Source organism: Micropterus dolomieu, linkage group LG15, assembly GCF_021292245.1.
Source record: "Micropterus dolomieu isolate WLL.071019.BEF.003 ecotype Adirondacks linkage group LG15, ASM2129224v1, whole genome shotgun sequence".
NCBI lineage: Eukaryota > Metazoa > Chordata > Actinopteri > Centrarchiformes > Centrarchidae > Micropterus > Micropterus dolomieu.
In genome coordinates, this window is record NC_060164.1 from 23886970 (window position 1) to 23914962 (window position 27993).

General features: G+C 40.7%; 1 protein-coding gene across 1 annotated transcript; it reads right to left on the reverse strand.

Moving 5' to 3' along the window:
• Positions 1 to 1060: 1060 nt before the first annotated feature.
• Positions 1061 to 26987, reverse strand: b3gnt2b (UDP-GlcNAc:betaGal beta-1,3-N-acetylglucosaminyltransferase 2b). Its single transcript, XM_046070615.1, has 3 exons — positions 26819 to 26987; positions 10938 to 11085; positions 1061 to 5397 (listed from the first exon to the last, which is right to left on the reverse strand). The coding sequence occupies exon 3, from the start codon at positions 5370 to 5372 to the stop codon at positions 4185 to 4187; it is 1188 nt and encodes a 395-aa protein (XP_045926571.1). The 5' UTR covers positions 5373 to 5397; positions 10938 to 11085; positions 26819 to 26987; the 3' UTR covers positions 1061 to 4184.
• Positions 26988 to 27993: the final 1006 nt, after the last annotated feature.

A 27993-nucleotide genomic window follows, 5' to 3' on the forward strand; every position in this document is an offset into this window, starting at 1 on the left:
TTCAAATTGAATCTGGACAACATGGCTTCAAGCTGGGAATGATGCAATGCTAATGTAATGTGGGCTGTCAATCAAACTGTTACTTTTGGAAAGCTACAGCCAATTAAACTTCAGTAAGACAATTCACCCACAATTATTTTCCAGCTGTGAGCATCTCTTCCTTTGTGCATTACATTGTGAAAGAACAGTGTGCATCAACAGCCTACGTGCGTATGCAGTTTATACACTGTTGCCCTCTGCTGGTGAGGTACTTTCACTGCATGAGCAAATATAAATGAGATTTTAGTGCTCAGTTTACATGCGATTGTTTATCCAATACAGTTTTAATATTAGTTCTAATATTTTTTTTCTATCTGAATTACATCTTTAACCTGTTCTGTGTGCTGCAGTAACAATCCAATGTCTCCCCAGTAATTAATCACTAGCGTTACATTTGCTGTCACGCTTTTGCACAATGGCTTCCACAGAGAACAATGAGAATTTTCTTTCTGATTTTACTCATTTAAAAAATGGAATATGTTAACCTCTAAAAAAAAACTACATAAAAAAACCCTTTAAATGAAACAATCCAAAAAAGGAAAACCCCGCCTTTGCTGAACTTCTCACAATTCATATTCACACAAAGGCCATATGTGAAGTGGGATCACAAGTAGCAATAACTTTATTCTAAGGTGTCACAAGCTAAAAAAGTTGGAAAATCACCGGTTCAGTAGCTAATACGTGACTTTACACATAGAAAACAAGGGTCCAGTTTACCTGACACTAGCTGAACTGTACAAACGCAGTACTTTTCTTCCTATTAGTCCAAAATAATGTTTCAATTTTAGTTAGTTTTAAAATGAAGTTTATCTTTAAAATGACCCTCTCACATGTGTGAAGCTTTTGCTTATAAAATACATTGGACAGCAGAAGTGAGTGGATGGTTCAAAGCTGCATTTGCTTGACAATTAAACAATTAACTATTAAAGTAAAACTATAAAAAAGTATATTCAGAAAACAGTGTTCAGATTTTTTACATGTTAAATGACTTTTTGATGAACTACTCCTGATGCAAATAAAATAACGAATTACTTTATACTTTATTCACATAATTTATTTGTATTACAACAAAAATGCATAGAACAGATTTACAAAAACAGCACAATATAATCAAGTCATTCTCGGTATTAAAAAAGTGATCAGGCTTAACATGGTTGAAGAATAATCTTGTATGTACATACAGTACATCCAAACATCAGGCACATACTTGGTAATTGTCTCTGACTAATTCAGGTGTTGTATAGGACAGTGACAGGTTTCTGAAATAAATGTTAACAAGGGGTTAATGGCGCAATGTACAGTAAAAATATCTCGGTAACAAAATAATGAAATTTGATCCTGATTTATTCAATGCACAAGATACAATAATAACGAAACAATGCTTGTTTATTAGGCAACTTTGCAACTCGTGCATTTATCACATGATATCTTTTTCTTGCTCTTATTAGATTTTGTCTGATATTTTCCCCCCTGTTTGGCAATGATGTTTTCTTCACCCACTGGCTTACTGTTGTTCAGTGAAAAACACCAGCATCTACAGCTCAGAAAGCTCAGAAAATGACACAATGGCTACTGAGACAAGTTAAACAGGAAGAGGTCCTTGAAAAGAAAAACTGAAGCAAAATTACACAACTAAAGGAGTGTGATGGCTAAAGGTTCAAATCCAACATACCCAAGTAACAATTATAAAAATAAGTGATGACTTTTCTAAGTATGTAAACATTTCAAGTAGCTACAAACTGTGTGCACCAAGGTCAGAATGCAACCTATTATTGGTATGTGAGCAGTGGGAAACCACAGTGAATATTGTTGAGGAAACATGACCTAAAGAAAAGAAGAGAATAGGAGATACCATGCCTTGTCTCTTTTTTTTTTTTAGTGTTTGTTTAATCCTACATGAAAATGATTGTGCAGTGGAGTTATCCCATAACAAAAAGTTACAGAATTAACCTGTAAGAACCTCACTGATTGTCTAAACTATGAGGCAAACCCCAACTATCTGACACCAATGTTGGCTAAAAGAAACCACAAACATTAAAACGGAGATATGAGTTGTTATAAGTGATGATTTTAAGTGTCAGAAGCAGAGGTAATTAACATATGGTTAAGACGTGAAAAATAAATGAGGAACTACAGTGTCTGCCCGAAAGATCACCATCCTGACCAGTAGGGGGAGCTCTAACAGAGGCATAGGAGGATTTGCCCTTCTCTCAGATGAAAAGAACCACCAGGTTCAGGGCGAGTCTAAACATCTGACTGAAACCAACATCTAGGCAACTCATTTTCAGTATAGACTTCATGAGCTAGGTCCAGTGAGATTCTGAATATGAATACTGAAGATTGAACTGAAATCAATGAAATGAAAGTGGATTGACCCAAAACCCAGGTAAAGATATACATTCTTGTAGCACACTTCTGTGACCTATCCTATTGAGGTTTAAGGGAAACAAAGAGCATCTCCTCTGTAAGACATATAATATCGCAAAGGGGAATCTGAAAACTCAAGTATCTGTCTCACATGCAGCTGATAAGGAACATTGTGTAACTTGCGTGTCACTTCTCTCATAAAGCAAGTAAGACACAACATTTGTGCTAAAGCCATACAGTAGTGAGTAGAGCAGTAACATTTAAATAATAAGACTTTCATTCCACCATTATAAGTGGCTGCATCATCCCAAAACAGGGAGTTCAGACAATCAGACATAATGTTCTCCATGGATATGTAACATTTTGAAATGAAGCCTGCAAAAGGATCTGTGAACATTGCAGAGCCAATTTGTCAAGTAACAAAAGCTTAGTTAACGTAGACATGACGCTCCAACCACGTTCCACCTGTGTTTTAAAACCTCTTCAACTCAGATTCACTGACATCACAGTAACGCAGCATTTAACGGCAATTAACAGCTCCACACAACAGCTGCAGACACTCATGAGGCACGTTATAGTGAGTATTCAGACAGAAGCTCTGGTGGTTTTAACATTTGTATCTGAAAAAGCACTTTTTTACATTTATATGGGCAACGCGAAAACCTGAAGCACAATTAGAAAGCATTTGGTTTTCTCCATCCATGTCAAGACCGAGCCCAGACCTGCTGAGCTGTCCAGCTGTTTCCTGAAAGCAAAGTGCATATTCACTCCACCAAACACTCAATTTCAAAGCTCTATAATGATTTGAAGTGTTGTTGTAACATGATATATCTTACCAGTTAAAGCAATGACAGACAGCACAAATTATGGGAGACTATCGATCAATAAAATGAATGCTATGGGTTTTAGAGCAACTAAATGATGTGTTTGTTTTACCTTTACATCATCATTTAGTTGCTCTAAAGCCCATAGCTTTCGTTTTATTGATCAAGATAGTTTATAAATTAACAAACACAATGGTGAACAAGTTTCTCTGAGTCTTTAGCAAGAGGAACTTGAGTTTGAGATGGAGCAGGTCACAAGTAAATAGGAAGTGTGGATGGGAATAGCAGCACAAACTAAGCCTCCAGCAACAATTACTAGGACGTGTTCACCAGGAAGCACTTTTAAAGCTAGCAGCAATAAACTGCAGCATGTGGAACCCACCGCTTGTTCCTAAAGAGTGAAGTTCAAGAGCTTCACCCTTTTATTTACGTATGAAATATTTAGACACTCAAGAGTTTTCATGAGTGTCAACCTAACAAAGTGTCTGCGGCGGACATATGCCAGATCTTAGTCTCTTTATTTATATAATACAGCATTGAGACACTCCATCACGGAGCCGACACAGTATTAAAGCATTACAAAGGCCATATAAATAGTTGTGATATAAATATGTGCACGCAAAGAAAGACACGGTGACTTTGGATGAAGCTCGTTCGACAGTAAAGCAGAGTTAGCTTACGTCTATGGAAGTCTGACATCAAGTCAAAATACTATGGTGGCCATTCTGAAAAATAGTTAATCCGTCCACATCTTCAGAGGTACAAAGCATTAATTGCTCTAAGCTGAGGCGCCAAGTGACAATAAGAATAATATCTCAATTTAAAGCGGTCAACTTTTAAGTCATGACCCTGTTTGAAATAAAATTTGTCACTTCGATCTTTTGGGAACAACCTCAAAATGTCTTCCTCTCTGGGGCCGTTTCAGGTGGTCCCAAACTGCCTGCTGCGGAGCCATCACTGGCAGTTCAGGTCAGGACTGTTGAGCCAGGCCCAGATCTGGATTATCTCCTGCGGGGTCCTCGGGTGAACGAGCATTAAACTCTTATAGGCGCAGGGGTTTGACCTGTACTTCAGCTCTATATTAAAGGTCCTGAAGCCTTTGTGCTTTTCGGGGGCCAGCCCTAGCTTCCTAAGACACATACCCGTGTAGACATCATCTATCGGGTAGAGCGCTACATGTTGCGACACATTGTGCAGACGAGCAGCGATGTCACCAGAGTAAAGGTACCCGCCCCCTCCTGCATAAGGAAGGTACGTCCCGATGTACATGCTCTCTGGGATGAAGTATTTGACCTTCTTGTCCCGGTGTGGCCCCGCGTTGGTGATCACGTCACCCACAAACAGGTCCCTGGCTTTGGGCTCCGAGAGGCCCTTGAGGAAGTCCAGGATGCGGTAGGTGTTCACAAAGACATCATCGTCGCCTTTGAAAATGAAGCGAGCACCGGAGCAACGAGTCTGGATCCATTCCAGGAACAGAACTTCCTTGACAGTCAAGTTGAAGAATGAATCGCGGTAATCCCACTGGATGATGTCTTTATGGCGGTCGCTTTCATAGTGCAGCATCTCTGACAGATCCGGGTGGTGGTCCCCAGCTGTGGTGGTACCGAGAAGGAAGATAGTAACCACTGTTTGATTGGCTACAACACCCGCCTGTCCCCAGGACTGACGGATGGCCTGACGGCGGTCGAAGTGCGGTGCCAGGGATTTGACAGCCAGGAGCAGGAACGGAGGATCCTTACAGATATCAGGTTGGTCCACCATGATTGGGTAAGAGCGGCAGTGCATGTAAAGCAGGAAGTCCTTGAAGCGTTGCGGAAGGGAGTTGTAGTCTTTCACCTGAGTAGTAGCCTTGAAGTTAGGCTGGCAGGGGTCAGAGGTTAAACTGGTTTCGTTGAGCCAGTCAGGCATGTCGGTGTAGTTAGCAAAGAGGACTGGATTGTTCTGAATGTCCAAAATCTGCTGCTGGCGGTTCCAGTAAGCAGAGCTGGGAACCAGTTTGGTCCAGAAGGGTTTGGAGGGGATGTTGACTTTGTGACTCCCGTTTTTGTCTTGGCTGGTGTGTCGGGAGATGAGGATGAAGATGAAGAGGTTGACCATCATCACTGTCACCACAAGCTTCAGCCTCCTCCGCTGTAGCGCCATCACAGCGTCCTGCACCTGTCACCACCTGAGCAGACACGGAGAGAAAGAAATCAAGATGTTAGGGACAGGAACAGAGACGGACCATGCTATACGCTCACTACGCACGTTGCGTAGGCCCGCTCATATAAACCAGGGACACTCTTGTGTCAAAGGTGTTTACAACTTTGATGAGAGGATGAAGAGGGACCATCCTTCTGGGCACGAGAAGAAGTTTACATGGCTCCCGAGTCAAGTAGGAGGGCCCCATAGGAGAATTTTGCTCAGGACCCCAGGGAGGTCAGGACAGGAAAACACTTGTTCACTAGCTGCATTTGAATACCACATCCGAGGAGACTGATATTTTACTGAAATTTACTATTTACTTGACAGAAGGTGTTCAAAGTCTGGTAATTATGTACTGGGACATCAACCCTGTCATTCCCAGTGATGGATTACAATTACATTAACTACTGTAGAAAACATGTCTGTTATAGATATTTCATGCACTGAAGACTTTTAAAAGCTAGGACAGTCCATTGATTTTTCAGGGTAAGGATAATGTGCTTTCCATTTCAGGGAAAACAAGAATGTGTTGACCGTTTTTTAAAGGTCAGTTATGAGTGGCACAATGGTGAAGCGTGTAGTATAGTTTTACCACTTTTCTCCTTGTGAAGGAGGAACAGGTGAAAAACTGAGGAGAAGATATTTCAACCACAAGATTACTGTGAAAAAAGTCCTCGCATTTCATTTGAAGGTGCAGGGGGAAACTACAAAAGAGATCCAATATTTGTAAATCCAAAACACATTTCCACCATGTGTAGTAGCTTATGACAGATATACAGTCATTGGAAAAAGAAGCCAGGGTTTTGGATTAAAGAGCAGAGGACGTTAGACGATCCACCCAGTCCGATGAACTGGACCAGGCACCACAGCGGGTGCAGTAATCGCGCAGAGGAGACAAAACGAGAGCCAGGATAGGAGCTGTGCTGGCCCAGCTTGGACGTAAGGTTGCTACTAAAAAGGTCTGGTCTGGACAAAATGAGACAAACAACGGAAATTAGAGACTGCTGTGCTCACATCTTTACAGAGACCTGCTTATTAAGATCCCGGATCAAGCATTTGGCGGGTGGACTGTATTTTACATTGATGATGCTTGGTGCTCAAACACAGTAAAGTTTAGCTACTTAAAGACTACTTTCTTGTTGTTGTTTACATTTCACCCAAGACAAAATTAAAAAAATGCACTGCAGAATGGTCTGGTTCTCTGTGTGTGTGTGTGTGTGTGTGTGTGTCTTTATATCCAGAGTTTTAGTTACCACATAATATTAATTTAATAATATGTTGTATTCTCTATTCATGTAGCGTGAAAGGACTACAAACTGTATTTTTTCTGAACGTGAAAGGACTACAAACTGTATTTTTGCTGAACAACCTTGTGTTGTATAATGATAAATAAACTGTCTTGATATCTTGAAATCAGCAAGCAACAGACCTGTGTGTTCATGCACAGGCGTGTGTGCACCGACAAGACAGGCAGTTATCAGTTAGCTGCATGCCCACATAAGCTGGGAGCTCAGGCTACAGTCCAAAATAAATACAATAAAACAATTTGACTGTCCACCATAAAAAAAGGTTCACCTAAAGTCACATGGCAAGATTATCCTGTAACAGAGCTAGTTAGCCTGGAATCACTGCCAGTGTTTGTCATTTGCGCTACAACTGCAGGATATTGCTCTGAGTCTTTTGTTTGCTGATGAAGACATCTAGGTTACTGTGTTGAAGCAATGGCTATTTGGTCAGCGTCAATTAAAAAAAGAAATGAGGACAAGGTACGAGTAGTGGGTTTGAACAGACAATACAGCCTTTCAGGAAGTTTGATTCCGCCTCGGGTTTCTGCTTTGGCAGGCTTAAATGATCCACAATAACTAAAATTACTTTAATAAATGTTTCATTAAGAAATCTGGCAGTAGACACGAAACCATGGGAGAGAGAGGAGGCATCAAATGCAACAAAAGGTACAATAAAACAACAACAGACTTCAGACTACACATGTTCTGTATAAACAGCATGGTGAAACCAACAATTAATTACATTGGATAATGATAAAAATATATCATAAATGGCTTTTGCTGCAAAACTAAACCAACGGGCCAGAGGGTGAGCCCTGGAAGCCTAAACTCTCAGCATCTGAGAGATATTACGGTCAGGTATAACATTGTTCAACATGTTTACTGTATCAGTTTAGTGTGTTTGCATGCTAGCATTTGCTTATTAGCACTACACAAAAAGTACAGCTGAGGCTGATGGAAATGTCAGTTTTGCAGGAGGTTTTTTGGAGCAAGAGGTTTTTATAATTATATATAATTTTTAAGTTTTTACAATTCATCCCGAGTGAGATGTGTATGCCAAATTTCACTCAAAAGCAATTTGGCTTCATGCACTGGGGTACTTAAATGTCTATAGAAAATTTCATGGCAGTCCATCCAATACCTGAATTAGTTCAGTCTGGTGTAGGACTGCAACTTTCTTGGTATTTAATAAAAATAAGCAGCAAATCCTCCATTTGAGTAGCTGGAACCTTTGGCATTCTTTAATGAAAAATGGCAAACGATTAATGCATTATCAAAACAGCTGTTGAGTAATTATCTTTCAATCAGCTAATAGATTAATCGACAAAACCTTGTGGAGGTGGACCAACTGATTCACAGACACTGGAAATACCTGACTGATTGGAATCATGATGCAAAGATGAGAAAAGGATACAGAGAGGTACACAGATACAACACCACATGACAGAGCAACAGATGGGGAAGATACAGGTACAAAAAGGAAATAAAGTGCTTGCTGTCTGATCCTTAAATAATGTGTAATACAATGATAGTAAATTGGTAACTTAAACAGTTCAAAAGGTGAGCAAACGCTTCCTGATAAGTTAAAATGGATAACTGGGCGGGTTTATCTTCCTTTGCCTGTATCCTTCCTGCCTCTGTATCATGTTGCTCTCTCAGCCTCCTAGCAACAACTGTGCACTTATGCACCCGTTTGCTCTCTTTCCACCTCTCTATCCCTTGTTTACTCCCTCCCCCCCCAACCTCTGCTGCCTGTCTTCTTCTGTCCTCCACTCCCTTGTTCTCCTTCCTCATTTGTCTTAAATGTTGTTCATATTTACATGAAGTAAGAAAGGCAAGTCACATCCCCACAGGATGATGATACATTATCCTATACATTATGTCAGTGTTAAATTACTGACAAAGACAAGCACAGACATAGCCTTTTCTCTTCTGACCCCCTCGTCTCCCTCTCTTTTTCTCATGGATAATTAAGCTTTCTTGTCCTCTGCCATCGCCATATAAACAAGGACACTTCTGGGAAGTGAGTGGGTTGAGGAAGGGGGAGGGAGGACTCTAAAGAAGGAAGTTACAGAACATGTTGACAAGACCAAAGCTTCCTGACATCTTATTAACCATAAGTAGTCTGAGGCTAAACACACACCTAACCACATTAAGCTTATTGCGTTTTCTCTCCAATATTTAAATGCAAACTCCATCTTTTCATGTTGTTGCTGCGGTGGTTTACACTGTACACGGACATATGAGTCAAAAAGCTTACACACAGGAACGCGCAGCATGTTTGTATTACAAATGTCAAAATACTGGAAGAGGGAGAGAGTGGTGCCTCTGCTTCGGGGAACGTCTTTGGCTGGATTACTGACTTTTTCCTGTATGGAGACTAACAGTCTGATGTGTGCGGTAATGCAAGATAATGATAATGTATGAGGAAGGGGATCAGATACAGGAAAATACAAAAGGACTGCGCGGAGCTCCTCCTCCAAGTTCAACCATTAGACTGTTAGCGAGTTTAGCATTAGTGTGTGGAAACATCAGTTCTGAAGTCAAATATGGGCGAAGCTACAAAAAGCATGAATTTCGAGCAGCTTATTATTGTCCTGATTTGAACAACTTTTAACAAAGACCTTCCAGCTAATCAGATTTTTTTCCCCCCATGGCCATGGTATAGAGGAGTGTTCTTGTTTTAAATGTCCTTTGCCTTCACGTGAAGGACGGCATCTCCTCCAGCGCAGCGTCCCTGTCACTGCACTGGGATTTCTTTTATTAGGGAAGGGACCAGAGGGAAGACTGCCCCCCCACCAACACCATTTCCTGCATCAATTTAGTTTTCCCAGGAGCTCTCCGGTCCAAGTACTAGCCAAGCCCACATGTGCTCAGCTTCAGTCATTCAGCAGACGCAGGATACATGTAGGTGTGGCTGCTTTCACATTAAATCCACGCAACTCAGACAGTTCAGTGGTGACATAACAAGCTTGTTAAAAAAAATCTGAACTATACACTGTAACATAAAGCTGCATGATGCAAATATTAAACTAATACATTGTAAATACTTCAATCAAGAATGTAAATCTATCAAAATGTAGCTTAGTTTAACTAATGTAGGCAAATGCAGCAGCCTCCTCATGCAGGCCTTGTGTGATACTTTAATGATAGTAAATAAAAAGTACTCCTCTACAAAAAGGAGCCCTCCTGTTTCTCACACTGTTTTATGCAATGCTTGCCTGCACAAAAAGGTATTTGTAATCTACATGCATGACGAAATACCCACGTTCCAACCGGAAGGAACTTGAAAAGACGTTTCATGGTGTAAATGGTGTTTTAAGTAGGCAATTTTTTCTTTTGTTGACAGATTAATATACAACTAAATGTTAATCTACTGGAGAATGTCAATTAATCTTTTCTTATCCTTATTATTCCAGGACTGTAACTTCAGCTACAGTTGATTCTGACCATGTATATGGAAGCTGTGTATATAATAATTAGAAGTGAACCTTCTTGTTTTGGTTGAAGTTCTGTCTTTGCATCATGAGTCAGTTCTCAACATTTTGCAGCAAACCATGCCATACATTTTTCTGACCAATAAACTGCATTTAAAAATGTATCTGGAGATGATATTTTGAGGTCAATATTTGACATATTATCCCACAATCGAACAGTATAATTCGATAATAACAATAAACCCTTTAACCTGGCAGTGTTTGAAGCTACCTGTTGGGCCCTTAAAACATGCTGAACAATTTTTACAATTCATTGACAGCGCAGGTTACATCCTGGCAACAACAGCAGCCAGATGGACTTTGTTTGTTTTCAGTTTCATTGATCAGCACAGATCTGTGGCACACTGATTACATCTGGCAGTATTCTACTGGACAATGCCAGGCAGTGTTTGACCATTGAGGTTTTCAACTGATAAAAGGCTCAGTGAGGTGAGGAGTAGACCTGTGTGTGGGTGGGGTGAGTGTGAGACAGCAGACAACATCTTCTTTGTGTGTGTATCACTGAGGTTAAACAGATCTAAATGAGGCTCAAGGTTCTGTTTGGACAAACTTAAATACCCCACCATGGACTCAGGCGTTTTATTCACATTAATCCCAAAAAAAACACTGCAAACCAAAATGTGTTTTTAAATTTAATGTGACCTCTGTATGTGTGTGTCACTCTTTGAAAAAGGAACATGTCACCTAATCATCTGCTGCAGGTGTTTCTGAAGGTGCGAGTGCACATTGCGCAATCTTACCTGTGCAGGTTAGAGAGACTCCTCAGCTTGTGTCGTCTCGGTGTCTCCTCTCAGTTCTCTTACCCCATACTTAGACCTGCCCTCGGGGGAACAGCAGCCATTGGAGAAAAGATCAGGGGGGGCAGGGAGGGGAATAGGAGGGCTGAACCTAAAAAAAACCATATCAAAGAACCGGTGTGTCAACAGCTGTTAGGAGCTGAGCCTGAAGAAAATTACTAGACAAACATTAGTGATGTACGGCGCTCCAAAAACCAGTCTGTTAATAAACATTTTCTAAAAAGCTGTTTCTCCATCACCTCTTCTTTTTAAAGCTAGCAACAAATGTGAACAAAAGAAAAATTAGCACTGAAGAACAGTCAGGAGTCAGGAGAACAAATTCAGTCATTTTATAAATCAGATCACATTTTTCACATTTGTCTCAACTGAATCAACAAGCTCGCTTCGATTAACTTCACGTTCACCTGTTTTTTAGCATGGTTAGCCAACCACCTCCCGAAACATGAATCTACAGCACTTTGTAGAGAGGTGAGCAGATGTTAGATGTCCAAAGGAACCGAAATACAGAAAATACGTGGAGGAAGAAGAGCTGAGACCGTTTCATATTGTATTCTACTACAAAATGTAAAAGACATGTTTGGGAATTTACTAATGGATTACCACAGCAGACTCATGTTTTATACACTTGAAATCAGCTTTCCTCAGTGGATTCTGGATGTGAAAAACCGGTTTCTAATCCCTCATGCACACAATGTTAAAAAGAATCTACAGAAACCCAACTAGAGCCTGGTAACTTAAGTGCATTCAAGGTCCTGACTGACAGCTAAGCAAATAGGTTCAATAAAGACAACAAGAGGAGGGCAGATGCCTCTATTCGAGGGCAGAGTTGAACGCCTTGTCCAAGTAGTTTGTAAAGCAAACAATTTTTCTAAACTGCCCACTTGTGATCAGATAAAAACAAGATGCAATTTAATGCTCAGTGTAAACAGGGTTGAAGCCAAATACAGATGTAAAAAAAATGAGCAGGGTACACACCGTGCTGGTACACTCCCATGTAAAGCATGCATTTTAAACATGACTGCAAACAAATATAAATATCCCTTGTATTATCCCTGTATATTTGGCCATGCTACTAACTGTAAAAGAGTACAGGTGGTTTGGGAAACAAATGGGATCTTAAATCAACACCAGCCAAGCAACATATAACTGTACAATGTCTTTGGTGGATACATTCGTGAGGGTCAAACATTGGCAACACTGATTAATTAAACTAGATTTTTTATCTTTTACCAAAGACACTGATGTGGAAAGCCCCCTTTGTAAACTTGACTGGGTTTTGTTAATCATTAAACCACTGGTTCTGCTTGTTAGATATGAGGGGTTAGCAGGAAACGAGGACATATCACCTTCCACTGTGCAGCGTTAATGTACAAACTGCCTGAAATATTTACTTAAAGATTATCCTTTATTCTGCACACACGACATCTACTGCATGCCTGTGCGTCGTGGGAGATTGAGCTCTCCTCTGTTGCTTTTCTTGTGTTTTCTCCCATTTTATTTCCCCCTGAAAGGGGGAAGCTTTACCTCATTCATATAGTCTCACTGACTCTAATCTAAATATGTGTACTCTAGATTTCACATCGCAAATGCCAGCCAGATATCTAGCATGTCAAATATCTAGAGAAGTCGGCCAACTCGACATCAACATCCAGCCAATGAGAGCAGGCAGCTGGCAGAGCAGGCAGCTACTTTTTCACTGCAAAACACTTTTTACTCCACCCTGCAGCTCTCTCTGTAGCTCAGACAATCCCTGCTACCTGCGTGTGCTAATCCATCCTTTCACACATATTTTTTGTCTTCATCATTTCTATCTTTATAGCAAACAACAGCTGTTTCGTGTGTAGGTTCGTGTCATTTCCCATTTCACGTGTTTTCTTGACAAAACGTGGTTTGGAGACCAGCCGTCTGTGACACAGCCGCTCTCAGCTCGCACAGTGTGCAACCCCCTGTCACAGATCAGTCACGTAGTGTGAACGCCACAATGACTTCAAGACTCCCGTCACAAGAAGGCAAGTTGTGTAGTCTGAACAGCACGGCCATCAGCCAATGCTGAAAGTCGTGTAGCCTGCACGAGCCTGAACTTGCCATTTAGGGCTTTAATGGACAGGGGGATGAACACATTCTTAAAGCAGTTGAGCCTGCTCTGGGGTACCCTGAACGTCTGCCTGAGGGTAGATCATGATACTCTGGGTGGAGGACATGGGTGGGGTCTTTGAGCCCGTTTTATGATTGTTTCATCGAAGAACCAAGTGGAGTATGGTTGGTAAGAAATGAGTAGTACCACAAAATAATAAATGGGTTGACATTCATCTGCAACCCCAAGCCCTATGTGTGTGTGTGTTAGCAGATAAGGAGAGAGTACAGCAATCCAAATGTCCACCACTGAGGCCACATCAGGTCTCTGGACAAAGTTCAACTCTTTCAAAATGAAAGAGGGCGTTAGATTTAAGATAGGGGGTATCTGACCAATCAGACAAGCCCAAGAAAAAAAAGGGACAAATGATAAAGGCAAGTCCACAGGGGGAGGGCCATTTTGTATTTGATCTACTAGTAGAACTCTCATGTTCAACTAGTAGATCAAATACACAGTGTAGTAATTCGATATAACGTCCTGAGTGAGAAATAGAAAGAAAAGCACATACCAGCAAACCATACCATGCTAAAAACGCTTCGTCTTAAAATACTGTCGGCATTAATATGTCCTATGAATACATACAAAGGTATCTTTGGTTACACAAACAAAGCAGAATCCTTATTGACGAAAGACAATTACTGCATCCCAATCAGGAAAACATGAGACGTTTTACTATTCTGGTTCACCAACACTTTGGTTTTAGTTTGAGTATGATACATATAGATCTCTATTTATAACTTTTTAATTGCTGTTGGTTAAACTATTTCATGTATTTTATACATAGTGTAAAATACTTTGAATTACCTTTGTGAATGAATCTTGCTATGTAAATAAACTTTCCTTGTCCCTGTGTTGTAATTTGTTGCAGACAGCTCATCCTGCCACTCTGTAGATTACAACTACCAAAGGGATAATTTTGAGCACTACTTGACCCAGGTCAGGAGAATACAAGAGGATGTACGGCATGAGGGAATGTGGGCCTAATAGTGACACGGTGCGAAGAGAGAGCACCATAAATAGCCCGAGGGCTGTAACAGAGAGAGAGGTGTCTGAGTTGGAGTCTGCCCACCAAATATCGACAGTGAACAACAGTATTTACAAACGGTCCTACTTGATATTTACAGTTAGTCACAGACATGTGGGCTTGTTGGTTTTTAAAACTGGTTCTGGTGGTTTTACCCTTTTTAGTCAGCAAACTACAAGACACCCACAACAGGGTTTGGCAAGATTAACACTGACTCAGTGTCCCTACAGCTGATGTGTCCTGCTCAGTGACACCAGCAGCATTCAGCACTCGAGTGACTGATTACAACATTACGAACCTGGATTCCCTGGCTGAAGGATGGTGTAGCCAAAACAACTCAGGCCATCCTGCTGAACTGAATCTTATAAATAAACGGTGGACCTTTAAAGTTAAAAATAGTGGTGAAATAATGTAACCCTGCATCAGCTCACAATACCCCCCCCCCCCATAAAAATGAATGGTATTTCTAATTAGCAACAAATACTTGTCACTCCGACTCAGTGTGCTAAAGGTCAGCTCTCTCCATGGCGTGAGTCGTTCACTCGCACTCAACGTGGGTGATGAGATGAGGGTGTATGTGTGTCTGTGTCAATGCTCAGTTAATGCATTACACAAACATGCCAAAGTTTACTCCTGACACATGACTCATTGTGTGACCTGATGAGCAAAGACATACAGTGCATTAGGGTTGGGCCGATAGACGATGCCATCATCCATCGGCGATGGCTGACAGACATCACGACGTTGAGCCTGCATCGTGACTGTAAAACCCCCTCCCATGATCAGTCATCACGGCAGCAGCTGAGCTGCACGTCGGCTTATTAATGACGTAGCCTATCACGGTCATCAGGTGGCCCCTTATTAAGAACTATTGTTGTTGTACCAGTGATTGTTGAAAATAGTAAAAGTGTCCACAGACTGATTCTCCTCGGTAACCAGGTCACTGTTCCTGCTCTTTACAAAACTCTCCTCTACTGTATTAGGCAGACTTGCTTTGCAATTTTCGGTAAAGTTACCTTTAAACATGCATATACAGATGAGCTTGATATGGCAAACGTGTTCACAAGCAATTGACCCTTCACTAAGCCACGCCCCGAATACGCAGCTGGCCAATCACAGCGCAGTATAGGACTCCGCTCTAACTTAGGTCCAACACTTTCATGGATGCGCTCCATTGACTAATGCAAAAAGAGTCGTTTTCTACCTTTTTTTTGGCTGTATCTTTCTAAGATATGGTCAAACGCTGTTTTTGGGGCACTTGTAATAGTTATAGTCGCTACCCAGAAAGGTTGAAAGGAGAAGTACGATTTATTCTCAAGCACTGTGTTGATCAGCTGTCTCTGGTGTTCACAGACATTTTTAACACCTCACTGGAGACATGCCAGGTGCCAGCCTGCTTCAACGCCTCCACCATCATCAGGACAGGAAGCAGCACGTGAAGCTGAGAAAACATGTCTCTGATTCTATGACCATCAGCACCGGTTCCCCTCAAGGCTGTGTTCTTTCCCCCCTTCTCTTCTCCCTGTACACCAACAGTTGCACCTGCAGTCACCAGTTTGTCAAGCTCCTGAGGTCTGCGGATGACACCACCCTCATTTGGCTCATCTCCGGTGGGGAGGAGTCTGACTACAGGTGGGAGATCGACCACCTGCTGACCTGGTGCAGCCAGAACAGTCTAGAGCTCGACACTCTGAAGATAGTGGAGATGGTCGTGGACTTCAGAAACAGCCCAGCCCCATCATCCTGTGTGACTCCCCAGTCACCACCGTGGACTCCTTCCTGGGCACCATCATCTCCCAGGACCTCAAGTGGAGCTGAACATCACCTCCCTCACCAAGAAAGCCCAGCAGAGGATGTACTTCCTGCGGCAGCTGAAGAAGTTCAGCCTGCCAAAGACCATGATGGTGCACTTCTACTCTGCCAATGAGTCCATCCTCACCTCCTCCATCACCATCTGGTATGCTGCAGCCACTGCCAGGCACAAGGGCAGTTTGCAGCGTATCATTCGCTCTGCAGTGAAGGTGATTGGCTGCAATCTTCCATCTCCAAGACTCTGAGGCGAGCAGGAAAGATTTTAGCTGACCTTCCACCCTATACACAAACTGTTTCTGACTCTCCCCTCTGGCAGGAGGCTGCGGCCCATCAGGACCAAAACCTCTTGCCACAAAAACTGCTTCTTCCCGTCTGCAGCTATACTCATCAACAAGGCCCAGGTCCCCCACTGACAACCCTCTTGCAAATAATGCAAATGTCTCTGCATGTCTAAATTTTACTTAATTTCATAACATGCACAAACCTGGCACATTGCACATATTTATTGTTAATTGTTTTCATATTTTTACATTGTCAATTTATATATTTATGAACACAATATTCTCTTCCGTTGCAATACGTCTACATAGCACAAACCGGAGTAATGCACATGTAAATATCTGGCACATTGTTCTCTGTAAATAGTTGTATTATTTTTCTATATTCTTTTATTATTCTTATATAACTTACATTTGTTTATTCCATATTTATATATTTCTACATTTATTTATGTCAACTGAACGTCTGTCTACGTGTAGCACCTGATCACCACAGCAAACTCCTTCTGAGAAATAGCACAACTAGTAAAAATGAAATCTAATCTTAAGAAATCCAAATTATAATGTTAAAGAAGAATCCGTGTATGGTTCGTTCTTTCATTATTTCGTTTCAAAACCAAATCAACCAAAACCAAGTTGTTTTTTGGTTTTTCCATTTTAAAACCAAAACTGAAAACAAAGGAGCTGCGTTTTGTTCTCTCTTTGACCGGTGTTGAATCCCTACAACCCGTCCTCACTCCCCCACTCGTCACATGCGGCATGGTCAAGGCCTGTCGGCGTTTGTAACGCACTGGGGATCCCTATAGCGTCATAGTTCAAGGTAGTGGGGGAAGCCCTGTAGTCAGTTTGTGACGGTAAAGGCAGGTATATGACATTAACAGAAAAGACTGAGTAAAGTCGTGGTTGGGGTGAATGGAGTGCCAGAACCCAGACTTTTAACCAGGAGACCGGGGTTCGTGGCCAGTGTGAAACAAAAAGTCAATATTAGGCCTACATATTTAATCTATTTATTTTATTTTATTTTAAAGCCTATAGGTTAAGGCTATTTCTTTTCAAGTTGCATCTCATATCAACAATGGCGAATAGGATTTTAGAAGTGAGCACTACAGGTCTATTATAACCACATACGAATAAAAGATATAAGCTATGAGAATATACTTGTTTTGCAAGATCACGTCAAGCTGGAGGAGCCACTCAAGCACTCAAAATTCTCCAATTTTTAGATTAGGCTAAGTAGCCTACGTCAGCATCAAGGAAGCTGGGCCAGGCTATGGCCAGGGTACGAACTACTTAATAAGAGCAAGAGCTCCCCCGAAAATCTGATCTGTAACATTTTGGGGGTTCTCTAAAATATATGCTGTACACAATATGCTATTTTTGCCAGTCATTTCAATTTTTCTGTAGCCTATCATCATGGATCATGTGTAAATCAGTAGCGGGCTTCATCCAGCCAGAGGGATCACCTAGTGTTGTAGTACTCGGGTCCGGTCTTGGTCTTAAGACCAGTTTTTGACGGACATTGAGGAATTGGGATTTTATTTCAAGACCAGTCAAGACCATAACTTTGGGAATATCAAATTGCTTTTGCATTGTGTGATTTGTTAACATCCTAACTTACTGGAAGTATAACTTATTGCTTCAAATGCAACCAGTAACCCTAATTAAACATGTGTTGTTCCCGTTAACGACTGTCACCCCTCCCCGCAATGCTTACGTTGATTTCAGCTCTTAGTGTTTGTATGTGGGTGTTTTAATGGGAAAATGTATCTTTCAGATTACTTTGAGAAGTACCTATGATCTTGTTCCACATTTTATTGCGTGCCATGCAATGCAGGGAACTGGTCTTGGTCTTGATTCGGTCTTGCCCTCCCTCGGTCTTGGTCTCGACTGCTCTCAGCCCCTAAAAGTCTTGGTCTTGACTTGGTCTCGGTTTGGGCGGTCTTGACTACAACGCTAGGATCACCGACTGTCCGCAGCACACCGGGTTGCTCCCGCGACGACCTCTCTCTCACCCTGTACGCTCTAGTGCCCGCTCCCTCTCCGGCGGTAGACCTATGAATTGTGTTGCCAGCGGAACCGGCCAACTGGATGGTCAGTGCTCGTCCCCTCTGGCTGGATGAAGTCCGACACTCCTAATCCATGTGTTACTAGAGCTGATGCTCTTCGCAGCACCGCGCAACTTTCTAAATTCTTCCATCTCAGAAAATAAAGGTCAGGTGGAAACAGTGTAGCCAAGAGAGGTTGAACGAAAATTACCCGAACCCTTTAATCCCTTTATGATTCATTAATATACAGCTGTGTAGGCCCACCACTGGATGTACTGACAACTATCAGGGAATTAATTTTAAACTGAAGAAATCTTAAAAACCGTTGAGCCAATAGCAGCCTCCGGTACTGCAGCTATATAATATTGTCCTGTTTTTCACACTAAAAACCCACTTATGTAGATGTCCAAGCTCATCTTAATTACATTTAATCAGGCACCGCCATCGCCCAAGTGTAGGCCTATCTGCTGCAGGTTTATCAAGTGTAACCCACAAAAGGCACACAAATCAGACTCATTAAATGTCCAAATCAATATTTTTCCATTTTGAAACAGAAAAACGACTTGGTTTTTTGTTTTTTTCCGATTTCATTTTAAATTAAATGATGAAATAACGAATCATGCACGGAAAAAAGCCTCACTACAGCTGTTGTGGATGTGGGTGTTCAGCCTTTCAGTGGAAAATATTGTAACCTAATGACAGTAATAATCCCACTAATGCTAATGGAGTATTTGACAACACCCCAGATAAACCACATTGCTATAATATACTGCACTTACTACAAGCAAACCGAGAGAAATGAGTTTATTTTGAAAGTAAAAGAGAGAGAATGTGTATGGATAAAGACCACAGGTTGACTTTTGCCATTTAGCTCTGCAGTACACAACATTTAGCACCATGTCAGTTCTACTCATCTTTGGTATTCATGATAACCTCTACATTTCACTATTTTATGTCATAACACTGAGTGGATCACACCCAACCTCAAACGGTGCACTTTCTTTCTTTATCTATGACACAATGAGCTGCACATGTGACTACATTTCAAAACAGGATACTGGTGGATAAGTGCTGACGTGCAGCTAGTGTCTATGCCATTTTGCAACTGCACTTAATCTCAACTAAAATCAAAAATCACATTAAAATAATCACATTATAATATTTCGCGTGTGTGTAATTAAGTAAAGTAGAGAGTCACCATAACTCACACCTAATGAAGCTGAAGCCTTGGATAACCTTACGATATTCAAGCCTCTTCTGTGCAACTCTTACTAGAAATAAAGCTCATGACCTCAAGCTGCCTGCAAATACTATAAATGAAGAGCCATTTAGGAACAAACTAAGGAAGTCTGATTGGTTCCTGTGCAAACATCAAAAAACCGGTACATGTGGTTTGACTTCTAGATTATGACCTTATAAACACGTAAGTATATCACACATCCTCAGGAACTGAGGACAGGAAGAGGGTACTGGGCAGAGAGAGAGGAAGAGCGCAGACAATGATTTCAAACAAGGTTTCAGTCTACTAACAGAACATGACCTGTCCTAATCTCTGGCACAAGCAATAAGTGCTTCTTTCTGTTCGGCAAATGTGTTTCACAATTTAACTTTCTACTACCTCTTTTTTTGTCATAATGGCTACGTTCAGACTGCAGGCCTTAATGCTCAACTCCTTTCTTTTCCCCAGATACGATTTTTTTGTTTGACAGTTCACATTATTGATTAAATGTGGCCCACATCAGCCTGAAAGTGACCTGCATGCGCAGAAGAATAACAACGTTACACAGGGGTTAACTCTGGTTAGCTCCTACTTACCCCCTAATTTTCACAAGATTTCCGTATTTCATTGTCCTCTCAAATTTCTCCCGAATTATGACAAGTGTTCACAACTTTCTATCCTTTCCATTACGGTGTCTGGGGCTGTACAACGCAACTGCTCCACAACTCACTACCTCTCTCTCGACTTTGTCCGCATGGACAAGTAGCACGCACATAACTCAGATGAGCGCTTGAGGTCTATTTCAAGCGTAAGACAGGGAATTTGTGAGCAGATGATAGCAAGGTAAAGGAGGAAGAGAGCCACGTTTAATAAGGCTCCATCTGGCGGGGAAACAGCTGCTCTAGAGTGACGTCAAAGTCGCATCAATTCCGACTCAGTTCGCATTGAAAAAGATCCCATCTGTATCGGATTTGGACCACATATGAAAGTGGCCCAAATCCGAACTGAAAAAGATCAGATTTCATGTGACTTTGCTTGTTCACACAGTCATAAAAAGATTAAATCTGGGTCACATATGGGCAAAAAAAATAAAACAAATAATTCGGATTTGGCTCACTTTGGCATGCAGTCTGAACGTAGCCTACTGTATGTCAGCAAGACTTCACAGGTTGCATAATCACACAGCAAAGTTTCAGTGAGGCAATGTGCTTGTAAAATTGCTGGGTGGCAACCTAGTTGCTTGCTGACTTTGTTGTATCCTTGTGCGTTTGTGTGTATAGTGTAGTCTTTCTCCTAACAGTGACATCTGGTTGCTCAAGCACTGAAGGCTGCATCTCTGCCAGACAATTAACAGAAAAAGGGAGGACAAAACCACCCGCTTCCAAACAAATGGTTGACTGATTTCGGTTGTCACTAGGCATGTTTCCATTTGATGGCCCAAAACCTGGAGCCCAACATATTTAATATCAAGGCGAGGCAAGTTACAACATACCAATATTAACTAAACGTTCCTGGGAAATGTAGTTCAGGTGGTTCCATGCTCCCCAACGCTGTGCAATCTACAGCTTATGGTGAGCATAACAAGGCAAAAAATCCATACGCTGAATATTTTGAATTATAATATTGCATATAAATTCAATCACATTTCCATGTACTACCGTACTTCCTTGTATGAGAGTACAACTTCCTGAACAGTTATGAAATGTATTACCAGGAACAGTGCAAACAAAAGTGGGAACTGGTGACAAAAGCTACACGTTAAGTTACAGGTCGTTATATTCCTCCAGTGGAAATGGACTAACTGTACAAAATTGCAGTCCTGCAGGAGACCGTATGTTCTTTCAGTGCTCCCTCATCAAATGTTCCTACTCCCAAAGCTAATCTACTGCTGCAGTACATATTAGTCCTACTTATCCTGATGGTGTACTGGAAAGAACAACACACCACAAGTGGGTATTTTCATATGCAAACAGGAGAGAGTGAAATCTGCATACTCATGACATTTAAAAATTTATATGGTGCAAAAAATACAATGACATGTTGACATGTGTTTTGAGTCTCTGTCAGCACATTGTAATTGTAACTTAATCCATGAGATGTTTAAGTGCTGACCGCCAGCTTTAATGGTGTTCACATCCAAAATGAGTGAATAGTGTAGGACTTTTCATACACAGTGCCCACCTTTTATGAAAATGCAGCAGGATCTCTGTTACGCAAAGCGTCAACACTTTAACCTTAAAGTGTGCTGGAAAACAGAGCAAACACAATCGATGTGTCACTGTATCATAGGGCTTTTCCACTGGCACAATGACACTCATCTTGCGACCATTTTAAAGAGTGCCCTACAGCCTCCAAGCAGGTTGTGGTGACGTCAAATGGACTTCATCGGCTGCATGTCTGTCGAGTCTTCACTGCTTGACCAAGGGCCGGGCTAAGCTATACACAGGTAGGCCTGTTGTAATATAGATGCATCTCTCTGCTGCGGTGAGCTGACGTACAGAGTCAATCTAGGCCAGCACATGTGTCTGAAAAAGGGCTTCTAATACCGTCAGTGAATGCGCTTCACTTACAATTGTTGACTTTAGTTTGCTCAGTGTGCTGAATACATGCAAGGCACCACTAACATAACTGATCTCAATTTTTTCCATTAATGCATATAAAAGAGTTTAAACCTACTGATGTATCTGCCATTTGCCATCGGCAAGATGACTTTAACATTATGGAGTACTTGTGTCCATGCAGCAATATATCTCTAAGCTGGTTTTAATGGATCTTGGAACAGTGGCAGCCAAGCACTTTAATAGCAGCAACTGCTGCTGACTTATGGTAATACATATTTGGGTTTAGACTCCTTATACACATTATTAGTGATTTAAATAAAAAAAGAAACAAACTGGCTTTCTTTTGAGGGTTGGATGAAATTTGGATGCATAAGTCAATAAAGAACTCCTGTTTTGTTTTGTGTATTGTGGCTTCTGAGATATAGTGAGTTTGGGGATCAGTGTCCAAACTGACATCTATCAAAGTAGGCACTCCTGATTTCTGAACGCTCTATGGGTAAAAAACATAGGACACTTTAGCCAGAAGAGCCGTTAATGGATGGGGTAAGAAGAGGAGAGTGAAATTCAGAATAAGCCTCATAAAAACATTTGGGTTTTTCCTGGCTCAAAATGGGGCAGAGGTGGTACCATCCTGATCATGTGCATTCTGTGCTTTCAAGTGTCTCAAACAAAAACACTTTTTACATGCAATGTTATTCTAAGAGTTTTAGTTAAGTTTAAGAGTAATAACATGATTGATGAAAATGACAATTATCATGTTAAAGCATTTTTTAGTAAAAACAAAAAAGAAAATGAAAAAAAACAAAAAGGTACCCTGTTCCAGTTAAATCAAATACAACATACAAGCGAATGTGTTAATTTACACAATAACAGACAGCAAGTCTTTTAAAATCAAATCTAACATCAGCTCTTGTTTTCACATATAGTTCAAGGTCCTCTTGCAGTGTATCTAAATATTGATATAATACATATCTTGTAAAACAATTTGATTCTGCTGGGTAAATATTATTTACCCATTTGAAGATCTCCTGTTGTGAAACATTTAAAAATTGTATTTTAAGTAACTTTTATAAGACATGTGGAAGTCATGTTCACAGATGTAGGTATTGTAATTAATACCATGTTCGACAGAACTTTTGATTTTAGGTTTTCTGATGGTTTCTTTAGTACATGTTTGTGTTATGAAGCAACAGATTTTAGCACTGTGACAAAGACAAATTTCCAATCGGGGACAATAAAGTGTGTTCTTTTGTATTTTCTATTTGATAAAGTAAGAAAAAAAGCTGATTAAAAAACTAAAAAATTGTTAAAAAACGACCGTATTTCCTTCCATTCCAGCGGTGTAAACAAGCGCACGTTGGCCTTGTAGTTGCTGTACAGGACAAATGTATGTGCAAATAGAGCAGCATTCACAAACGCAACTTTATTAAAATGTACTTCAGCATACACTCTGAGTAAAAACATTTGAACATTAAAAACAACTAACAGCTGTGAAAGTTGTGAGGGGATGTCAAGGACAGATGAGAGGTGGTTTGACGTCAGTATACAGTATTCATACATGAACAAACTGTTGAAATTAAAACGTTGCACTGTGCATAGTTAATTAATGAAATTTTCTCTGCACACTCACAAGTATGAAATTTTTAAGGGTGGTTGCCATATTCATTGGCAGTGGTTTTAGATTTTTATATTGAAAAACAAAAAAGTCATTAATGACTGAAATGGATGGTATTGCGCTTTTGAGACGGTCCGTAACTCTGCTTTTAGGCACGTTGGACAGACATTCAGTTCATAGTGCTGCAAACTGCATCATCATAGGTGACCAAAAGAAAAAAGAAAAAAAACCCAGCCGCAAAACGAACTTCACCCTGGTTTCCATTCTCTTTTCTATTTGGCGAGTTGAGGTAGAGCTGTTACTGCAGCTGCACTTTTCGCACGCTCTTCCACGTGTTAGACCCCTGGTACCTTCAATAGCTTGCAAAACGAGTATCAATGCATTTTCAGAACTTTGCTATGAACTTGGCACCAAAGTACTGGTTCTCGTGACATCCCTACGTCCAAGACGTGTTCAGCACAAAAGCTTTAAGCAAGGGGAGAACTTTGAGCCTTGCTCTGTCAAATGTGCATCCAAAGACATTAGTTTCAGGCTGTATTGAACACGTTTTGAAACTGAAATGATCCATTGTGGTTTACCATACAGTAAGCACATGTAGTGCAACTACTTCTTGACTATCGAAGCTGCACACAGCAACTGCATGCATTATCTCAGTAGTACATTCTTCATAGTCAAGCTGCCCGTTTGTGATGTCCTTTACTGTAACCTTTGGGCGACTCCTGGTTAGTCGGTGGATGCATTGTAAACCAGTACTATGAGGGGCTCAGGAGAGACCAGGTTCCTACGCCAACATGAATGATGACATTGTGGTTGTACAGACCTGATTAGAGGTTCCCATAATTAGCTGCTGCCCTAGCTGTCTCTAGATTTCCCATTTGGGATGCGCTAAAATGACTGACCTTGAAATCAGAGGGAATCGCTGCGCTCTTGTAGCAGATTCAGTACTTTATTCAACACTTTAGAAAGCCACATTTCTTTAGTAAGTGATGCCTTTGAATGCTCATTAAATGTGTAAGGAATTATTATTTTTTTAACTCTGAAGTCTCTCTACAGTGTGGTACTACAGAAAGGCCCTTGAGCTTAAAACAAAAGCTGCAACTGAAGCAGCCTGTTTTCTGCTATACAGCAAATTAAGAGTCAATCTCCTTTTGAGATTTGAGGACACATTAATGTTCTAGGGAGAAATTCATGTAAATAACCATTTTTACTCATCCCTCATCCACATCCCCATAAACTTTTAGGAATGCCTGGAATAGTAATGAGGAGGGGTGCATAAGGTGAGATGAATACATGAGAGTGGGTAGAGAAAATGCCCTCTATGTTAAAAAAGGTTACAGGTTTGATTTAATCATCAGGTGAATGCACGTTGCGTAACGGTCAAAGTGTCCTTGGGAAGATAAATGGAGCTTGTGCCTGCTCACTGAGTGTCGCTGAGCTACAGGAGAACATCAGCATGTCCTAAAGTAAACACTCCACACATGGTGTGCAGAAATAATTTGCTATTTATGCAGAGCACTGGCTGGACAGTCGCTATTGTTTGTGCTCTGGGATCATTCAAGTAAAAAATAAATTAAAAAGATACCCAACACCTCCATCTATTCCATCTCTACCATAGCAACTTGAAACTGCAAAATGGATCTACGAAAAGCACAACCACCAAACACGCTATTCCCTAATAACCTGTCTTGCAGTCACTCACAAATACACACAAACATTTTAACACTCGTACTGTTGTGTTTTGGGCTTCTTGCATCACAAGCTATTTCCCATGCAGGGCAGGGACTAGATGCAGAGTAAACAGATTAGCTGCATCTGAGAGACACAGGAAAATAATGGAATCATTATGATGACAACAACCTGGTGTACAGAACAGAAAGCTATAAATGCAACCGCATATGAATCCAACATAATATATCCATGGTTTGAGAACAGCCACGCTACCAAAAAAGTGAATCAGTTCGGCATAACTGCAAAACAAGCTTATTTGACAGGTTTCTAAAATAAAAGCTCTTTTGTTGTCATTTGTTTCATGATGTTCACTGACTGGTCATAATTTAGCCCAATTTTTATTTACATTTCAAGACAGAAACTCACCCTTGAATGGATGAGGGCTACTCATCCAAAGTGTGGTTTGGACTTTTCTGTTTAAACTTAGCAGGGCTACAGAGCTGACACACACACACACACACACACATCTGTGCAGCAACTCTGGAAAATGTGGCTCATGTGATTAAAAACGTCTATGTTGGAGGGCATCAGGGAGAGAAACTAGGAGGGATATACTGAGGAAGAGGAGAGGAGAAAATAGCTAAGCTACTAAATCAAGAATAGAAAGTTCTTCAGGTTAAAAAAAAAATCAGACTTCATCAAACTTTATTCTCTCTGTTATCTCCTTAGTCTGCTTTCCTGCCACAACCATTCAGTGTGTGTGTGTGTGTGTGTGTGTGTGTGTTGACTGTGCGAGCAACCAATTCGATTCCCTTGAGTTTTTCCTTTTTTAAACCATAACTGTGTCATCATCATGTCTTGTTTAGTCAAAAACATATCTGATATTGTTGAAAATGTCCATGGTGATGACTTCAAACTCCTTGTTTTGTCCCAAACTTAAAAGATATTAAATGTTCTTTTAATTTACAACGTAATTTTAATGACACAAAACACAGAAAATCAGCAAACCATTGCATTTCAGAAACTGGAAACAGCTGGTCTTTTGGCTTAATGAATGCCTTTAAAGGATTAATCAATCATCAGACGTGTTGATTAACTTCCAATCGATAGTAATCAATTTCAACCACTCACATTTCAGTCCATAGGTTAGGATAATGCTGTCTCTTCAGTGTTACTGCTTTAATATTGCTAATAACATCGTGTTTTCCCCGTGGAAGTTTTCTGTCGTACTTATTATTGAGTTCTGTTTACTTTTCTGAGTAATCTTCCTAATGAAAGTAGCCTACACAAAGCTCGTAATAACAACATAGCCCTGTTCCTTAAACGAATAGGCTATGTAGGTAATCCTAAATGTAGTCTCACACTCTTTCATGCAGTCACTAAGCATAGCGGTTAGATGGTCGGCAGCGATATGAATGTAGCGACTCCGGTAAACTCCTGAAACACACAAAAGTAGCGTTAAACTCACTTGTATCCAGCCGTCTTCGTCTGCTGAAAGTCACTACAACAACCGCGGTAGAGTTAATAAATCCATTCGTCTTTTTCGGCGGACAAACGTCGTCTTTTCGCAGTGACCTGCCGCTGTTTTCACTGCGTCGACCGCTGAAGACTGGACCGACTTCTCCTTTCTACGCTGACGCTGTGGTATTGTTCTGGGCGGAGCAAGGCTGTTTCTCTCGCACACACAGATACACACACACTCCTATGAAGTAGTAATAGTTTGCCATTGAAATATTATATTTTGTCAAATAACGTTAGGTCTGTCCTCCCTTTGTAGTCAGAACCGCTTAAGGTGGCCTTACTCCCTAAAGGTGAGCAGTTTACTAAAATAGATTGATTAAAATATTTTCTTAATGACTTTTCTAATCACTGGCTAATTTGTAGGGCTGATACTGGGAAAAAATGATTTTTCTTTTCTGCGATATATATTGCGATGAAAAAAATACAAGAATTTTCTTGATATGACTTCAATTGCTCTATTTGAAAAGAATTAGCATCCTAGAATTATTGTGGTGATTTTGTAGGGAAAATGTATAGAAAATAAAAATAAATTACCTGAAAAACTTTTTATTTTTAGAATGGAGACTTTTCTGAGTGCAAACCATCCTTTTTTGAGCTTTAATGCAGTGATCATATTTTAAACAAAATTATAAAAATAAAAGAGCAGCTATACATCCGCCTCCTGAGTGGTTTACAAAAGTAGCTTTTTTTGCAACCAAATCCCCTGTACAAGTGGTTATTTGTCCTTGACAAATAGCGGGGATGGGGCCTGCTTTGTTTGTTTGATAAACTGATCAAGATTGTGGTTGGTGGTTTGCACAGCCAGCTTGTCACTCACTAGCAACAAACTCTGTACCCTTAAATCAGTGTAAATGAGTTAGTTCAGACAGACTGCTCTTGTAGATTAGTCATGGAAAATGAGAACTGTGTTCATGGAAAATGTGAGTTTTCCTTTTGTGTCAATCAACAAAAAAGTGTTTGAGTCAATTAGACTTGCTTGACATCACACATCCTGCCAAATGACCATTGCGCAAGGGCACATTGCGATGATGCTGAAACAATATATATAGTGCAGCCCTACTAATTTGTTTGAAACCTGGCTACACCATTAGCTGCAGTTACCAGGACAATATCTATTAAACC